The 7,496-nt window shown below is 42.8% G+C and overlaps 1 protein-coding gene across 4 annotated transcripts in view; it reads left to right on the top strand.

Annotated features, from left to right (window-relative positions):
- The window catches only part of LOC119480558 (dipeptidyl aminopeptidase-like protein 6), a 239,993-nt gene that overhangs the window by 168,113 nt on the left and 64,384 nt on the right, over positions 1-7,496 (top strand). For all 4 annotated transcript variants that reach the window (XM_037756936.1, XM_037756937.1, XM_037756939.1 and 1 more), the window contains one exon: positions 4,529-4,643. In XM_037756936.1, coding sequence (XP_037612864.1) covers positions 4,529-4,643 — 115 coding nt within the window. The remainder of the gene's footprint in view (positions 1-4,528; positions 4,644-7,496) is intronic.

Here is a 7,496-nt window from a genome sequence, read left to right as displayed (position 1 = left end):
GCTTCAGTTAGGATGCCCTCCAGTCAGCATTTAGGAACATGCACACACATACACACACACAGATAAGATTGGTAAATTTAAGACGCCGTGATGGAATCATGCCCAGCTTTCAATTGCGTTATAGAACACATAATAAACAGTCCTTGCTCAGCACTGTGTGGGGATTTCTTAAACTCATTTATTGTGCATTACACACATTGAGCACTCTGTCATGCTTTACATCACAATATTGCACGCAAGTAGTTGCTCTCCATAGAGCCAGTTTTTCTCCAATTTCCAATGTAAATCCCACTCAGTCACAGACTGCATCGCCCACAACAAGCTGCAGTGGGCTCCACGCCAATCTCATAAAATCTCCAGTAGGATTTTGAGTTCTGCAGAAAAACATAACGATTGTTCCAGAGAGATGGCTCAGCACAGACTGATAGGAAATAAACCACATTGTAGACTGTCGGCTCATCACCCACAACATTGTGTTTTATCAGTTGATCTCTGAAATGATCCCCGCTCAATAGAAACAACTCAAATAGGGATGTACTGATCCCACTTTTTCAGTCCCAATACCGATACCTTTGGGTATCGGCCGATACCGAGTACCGATCCGATACCAGCGCATAAACATCAGGCTTGACTTAAACATTATGCTTTCCTAACTTTGTAAAACAAATTGTAATGTATATCTACTGTTTGTGATGCTTTCACACAATCACTGGGACGTTTCTTTCGTCTTTGTAATGCATCCGGCAAAGTAAAACTGTTTCTTGGACTCATCCTTTGTTTTTGATTGGTTGAAATTCTTTCGGCATGATGCTTCTGGAGGTGCTTGATTATGTTGGTTGTGTTACATTTTCCAATGCTACTGCCACCCCTTGAAACATTGGTTTTGCAGATATTGCAAGTAGCCGTAGAAGTCGTTGGCGTAGCAAGCGTAAAACACCTCCATATCTCCATAATATGTGCATGTGTAATCAGACGTAGACATAGAATTGAACTGAATAGATCGGCCCCATTGTCATCAATACCCGATCAAGCTATCTGAGTCAGTATCGGCCCGATATCTGATATCAGTATCGGATCGGTGATTCCCTAAACTAAACTCATAACTGGGCATTTGTTGTTTATGTTTATGGATCTGATCATTTTGCAGTAATCGGCCCTGATCACTGTCTAATCAGCCGTTCCTCCGTTTGAATTTGGACCCATAAGAAAGTTGATTTATTGAGTTGAGTTGAGTTTTAATGAACTGGAGGTTAAAGCTCCTTTCGCTGTCACTCAAACGGAGCCCATTATTTTATTTTACAAGAGTTGGTGGTTCTCTGTAACGTTTGTGATTGGTTTCAAGTTAGTATCTGTCTTTAGACTAGACAATGTGAGATGGCTGAGGCTTGGAGTAATTACAGGGATTTATTGGTCATGAAATTCTTGTTGAATCATTGGGCACAAAAGATGAGTAACTGTGATAGAAATATCTGGTTCTTGATTGTAAAAAAAAGTTAAAGGCACAAGGCTGTGCACATCAAATTGGACAAAGGACAGAAGTCAACTCCCAAGAAGTATTTTTATTAAGAAACATCCAATCACTGAGTTTAAAGTTCTGTGGCGTTCCCTGCTAATGGCTTTGTAGAAACCACATATTACATTCAGCAGTAATAAATCATGTTAGTCAATGTGTGATGAATTCAGTAACTATGGAAATGTCTTTTTTGTTCACAGTTACACATTCTAAATTTGCTACGACTCTAATTTCCACCTCTAACCGGCTTATTTGTCTGGAGCAGCGGACTTTTTTCTCTGCTGAAGAACATTGAGGATATCATTAAAAGAAAACTTCCAGATGGGAACTTAAAGCAGAGGAATAACTTCTGGAACAACCCTGTCATGTTTACCCTCTCCAATCTGTGTCATAAGCTTATTGAATCCTTCTCACTGAGAGCAAATCATCTGTCATCTGCACTGCTTAGCTCACAAACCGAATAGACATATTACATGTAAAGCAGTATGTTAAACTTTGTCCTGTTCACTGTGTTATGCATTGTGGCTGTCACAACTCTGCAGTATAGCTTGTTATGGTCCGGCTTTAGACCACAGCAAATAAGGGAAGCGCACATGAGGGATTAACAAAAAAAAAGGAATTGTATTTAAGATTAAATTAGTTAGTAATTAGTTTTTAGGTTGTAGCGGGCTCAATTTTAAAGCTAGAGTGAAGATACTGGCATAATATGAAACTAGTAAACCTAAGGAATCCATTGGTACCAACCATGTCATACTAGCCTACTTGTTACGAAGGAGGTTAAATAACGCTCCAAACTTAAGCTAAATTTTGGCGATGAAAAACTGGCATGGCCATTTTCAAAGGGGTCCCTTGACCTCTGACCTCAATCTATATGAAAATATGTTCTATGGGTACCCACAAGTTTCCCCTTTACAGACACGCCCACTTTATGACAGATATTGTTGCCTGTTGGGCTTGAGCTTGAGCATATTTTGTATGCTAAATGCAGTACCTGTGAGGGTTACTGGACAATATCTGTCATTGTTTTGTGTTGTTAATTGATTTACAATAATACATATATACATACATTTGCATAAAGCAGCATATTTGCCCACTCCCATGTTGATAAGAGTATTAAATACTTGACAAATCTCCCTTTAAGGTACATTTTGAACTGATAAAAAATGTGTGATTAATTGTGATTAAATATTTTCAAATGAAACTAGCAGAGAAATATAGTGCCAGGTTAACTAAGGTAATACTACAGCAAATCAAAAGTCCAACAAGGTGGTTCCAGGCTCCCACTATGGGGCGGGTCTTATAGGCTGGAGACACTGGCCAGCTGCGTTCAATTCCATGATGTCCTTCGGCTCCAACCAACCATGAACCAGCAACACAGAAAGTAGGGCTGTCCCTCCTGACCAAAGAAATTATTAGTTGATTAATCGATTAGTTGATTTAATCGACAGATCTGAAAAACTGAGTTTTACAGTCATTCAGCATGGAAAAGCATAGAAAATGACTAAATCGACTAAAAAACCCGTAGTTGACTAAGACCTAAACGACTAATTAGTTGGCGAATCAACCAAGAGGGGGCATCCCTAATTGAAAAACAACACACAACACAACCCAACACACACCAGCCCTGACAGAGCCCTGGGACCGCAACAGGCTATAACTAACAGTTGTAATGAATATGGGTAATGGGCAGTCTGGTAAATAGCCCCGATTGCTCTTATCTGCAGGCTAATGATGTCTTAGGCTCCTTTCAATTAAGGTGGGAACGAGGTCAGTTAAAAGGTTTGCTTCACAGCTCGGCCATTCAGCTTCATTAAAGCCTTAGCGTGTTTTCATTAACGCTCCAGCCACAGGTCCCCGAAGCACATGTTCTGCTTCACTCTTTTATCCCTCTATAAACTAATTAAGAAGTTATTAATCCTCCACTAATAGTTTGGGCACTGGACTCTTTCTGCAGAGTCCCCCTTGGTTGTGGTTTTGGCGCCGGTTCATCTGTGTGCGAGCCAGACCGAGGCTGAGGGCTGAGGTGGGAAACTTTCAGGGATGCTTTGTCAAACACTGAGCCATTTTTTTTTTTTTTTTTTTTACCTCTGGGTGCTTTAGTTGCTAAGACGCTCTGGACTGGAAGTTTGGAGGACATCCAGAGTCGTCCGTATAGCTGCTGACTGGACTGTCTGGAATTGTTACCGTAATATATGGTGAAAACTTTTGAGCTCGTTTAACTTTTCGCCGAACCGAGCCACCTGCTGCACATCGCCGCGTGTCAAATACATTTCGCCTGCACTTTATTCGATTTGTGCCTGAACAAGGAGCCTAAAGCTGCTTTCCCCCTATTGTTTTTATTTCATATCCTACGGTGACGCTTTGTCTAGTGCCACATTCATTCTTTCAAATTCAGTTTTCACTTAATAACAGCATTAAACTGCAATAAGTTCATTTGTTTCTGGATTTGTCGGTTAGACAAACAAACACAAAGAAAAATCCCCTCAAGGTTGCTCATAACTCCGACTCGTTGTCCCGACCTTTCTCTCTCTGTGCTGCTGCCGAGCTTTTGTCAAGCATGCAATTCACCGACGTGTCGTGGGCTCCATTTTTATCTGTCACATTCGTTTGGGGGTGATGGCCGCTGATGCTCGGCTCATTAAGGATCCCCCCCTCCTCCTCCTCCTCCTCCTCTTCCTCCTCCTGCTGCTGCTGCTGCTGCTGCTGCTGCTAGCGTGTCTCCTTGAGAACCGAGATGCTGCGACTGACTCACGTTCGCCCTTGACTGACGCCCCTGTTGTTCCTTTTCATGAGTTTGCCATTTATACTACCTCTGATTATTTCTCTCTTCTTAAGTTTCTTTAGATATCTCTCTCTTTATTTGCTTCTTTCTCACGTCCCACATATTGTTCTCTCCAATCAGTCTTTCATTTCATCCTCATCCTCCGTAAGTCGTCCTCTGATTTGCTCCCACGCTAGTTACTGTTTCTGACCATGTCCTTTTCCCCCCTCCTCTCTCTGTGTGTCTCTCTGCAGGAGCTGGTGGGCAGTAACCCTCCGCAGAGGAACTGGAAGGGAATAGCGATCGCCCTCCTTGTCATTCTGGTCATCTGCTCGCTGATCGTCACCTCCGTCATCCTGTTGACACCAGGTACACGGCGCAGGACGGGGAGGGAGGGAGTGGGGGGGGTCACGACACCACACACCGCACATCGCTCTGTGTACACAAGCTATTATTATGCACGGACATGCCCATTAGGTTCCGCAATCTATCTCCCCAGGAACAATGCAAACAATAACGTGTGCATGTCAGTATCGCTGTCCTTGCGTGTGTGGTCACCCGCTGTAATGTCACAGTTATCTTCCACATGGGCGCTCTTTTTCTTGCTATAAGAGACACATTTAGTGAAGGTCAGCAAACCTCATTGAAGTCAGCTTTCCTCAGAAACGCAATCTGTCTCCTTTATTTACAGTAGTGCTCTTTTCCCTACACACACACAAACACACACATTTTGGAGTTCTACGATTTCCAAAGTTATTTTAAGGCATCTGAGTTTCCCTTCAGAGTGACCTTCAGGTCCTCCGTTTGCACATTTACATGAAACTTTAATCAATAGGCCATCTGTTTGTATCCAGCCTCATAAAGCTCCTTGATATGGTTTTATGTGCTGCCAGAGCCAAATCAGTCAATACAACTGCCAATGTGTGTGCTCTATAATTCAGTCACAAAGACAGTAATCACTGTGTCCTTGTTTATGATTTTCTGTCTCAGTTAATGTTTCTGAGGATGTCGAGGAGTGCGTGGTGGGGAAGCACGGTCTGCTATTATACATTAAAGTCAGTGTTTTTTCTACATAATCCGTAGAAATCCAGACAGGTGTCGGAGCAGAAATATTGCCAGAGTAGACCTCAGCGCAGCGGCAGGTGTCAAAGCAGCGAGGCCTAAAATGCGGCGTCACCTCCTGGCTGTGACCTGTTCCTGTCCCGGGGCGTTTGTTTTTGGACTCGGATGAACCAGAGCGGTTTAATGTGCCGCTTCCAAACAAGGCGGGCCCCAGCGGGAGTCGGGGCAGAAAGCGGAGGCCGGGCAGGTGGTGTCTCCAGCTTGTAACCTCGCCCCTAATCCATCCCCTCCCTGCGTGCGACTCTGGTGTGCTCAAGCAGAACTGCTGTTCCGCTCCAAGTCTCGACATGAACCCGGGTTCCATGCAGCAACTGGGAGGCCTCCAGCTGACTGGCCATTAAAGGGCTGTTTGAAGAGGATAGTTAGTGTTTTAAAGGCTTTGGGGATATTAGAATACGCTTTGGCCTCATCAGATGCGGTTTTTGAAAGTTGGTGTGGATTAATTGGGTATCCTGACCAACTGAGATGAGCCTCTGGGTAATGCAGCTCCTCAAGGACAGTGGTTTGTTTTTCAGCAAAGTCAGTTTATTTTTCTTCTTCTTGGGGTTGCTGTATTCAAGAAGTGTTAATTGAATCCCTGGATTCTACAGAGTCAAATATATTTTAGTTACAGGAAAAGCTTACCCTTAACCCCTTAATCAGACGTCTCGCTGGCCGGCCCGCCTGCTATTCTGTCTTTCAGAGGTTGTCGCAGACTCAGTTTTCAAGCTAGAGTGAAGATACTGGTAACATATGAAATTAGAAAAGTTTAAGGAATCCATTAGTAACATGTCATGCTAGCTTGTCGGGACGGACAAATAATGATCCAAAGTTAGGCTAAATTTTGGCGGGGAAAAAACTGTCATGGCAATTTTCAAAGATATGTGAATGAAAATGGGTTCTATGGGTACCCACCTGTCTCTCCTTTACAGACATGCCCACTTTATGATAAACACTCACAGTTTGGGGCAATTATTATTTCCGCCTATTCTAACATGGTGTGTTTGAATATTTCTTCATACTGGGGGTCCCTAAACAGTCTTGCAATTATATGAATTTAGTATCTCTATAAAGCTGAGACTCCTGTGGATCCAGTGAGCCCATTTGTATTCATGTGTTGGTCCCCGTAGTAGCTATTTTGATATAGTGAGACCATTTTTTGAATTTTGACTTCACTGTATAAAATGGCCGGTTGTGACTTCTAGGATAATCACAGCCGCATGAGACTTTACAGCCACAAACTAGAGACCTAGAGCATTCAGAGGATGGATGGCTTTCCTAGGTAGATTGACAATAAGGGGGTTTCTGAGCAGTTTACACAACAGAAGATAAAAGAGCATGGGAATGACCTTCATGTACTTCCATCATAATGTTACCTTATATACTTTCACACTTTATTTTAATTAATCAAGTTATTTATTAATTTATTTTTATTTCTTATTTATGAAAGCTGCATCTCAAATTAGTATTCAGGTTCCCAGCCTTTAGATGATGTACACCACTTCTATGTGACATACTGTTGACTATTTATCTACTCCCTAACATCATCAGTCCTCATCCCTACCCCTCTAAAAAAGAGGGCACAGTGGTAAGGGGTTGAATGTGCTGTTATATATCTTTAATCTGGGACGTTCAGCACATAATATAACCAACAAATCCTAACTCAAAACATTTCAGACTTGCAACTCGTTATACTCTTTTTTCTGAGACTTGAAGTTTGTTGATTGTGTGAACTTACCATTTGATATTTAGGATTTTCAACCAGGACGCTCCGGTCCACATACATTTTTGTGTACTGTCAGTCTGGGGCTGTTCTCCTGGTTTGGCCTTTTGTACTCTAGTGTGCTCCCAACTTTGTTGCAACAGTTAATGTATGTAGGTCTATGCCCCTGTGCACAAAGTCAGGCCCACAAAGAACACAAAGCCCCGACCTCAACCCCATCCAGCACCTTTGGGATGAACTGGAACGCTGACTGTGAGCCAGGCCTTATCGCACAATATCATTGGGCTCACTGATGCTCTTGTGGCTGAAAGGAGGCAAATACCTTCATCCAGGTGGCACAATCGTGTGGAAATCCTTCCAAGAGGAGTGGAGGCTGTTATAGTAGCATATTAATGCCC

This window comes from Sebastes umbrosus, chromosome 21, assembly GCF_015220745.1.
Source record: "Sebastes umbrosus isolate fSebUmb1 chromosome 21, fSebUmb1.pri, whole genome shotgun sequence".
Lineage (NCBI taxonomy): Eukaryota > Metazoa > Chordata > Actinopteri > Perciformes > Sebastidae > Sebastes > Sebastes umbrosus.
The sequence above is the reverse complement of the archived record's forward strand: the minus strand, read 5'-3'. Positions and strand labels throughout refer to the sequence as shown.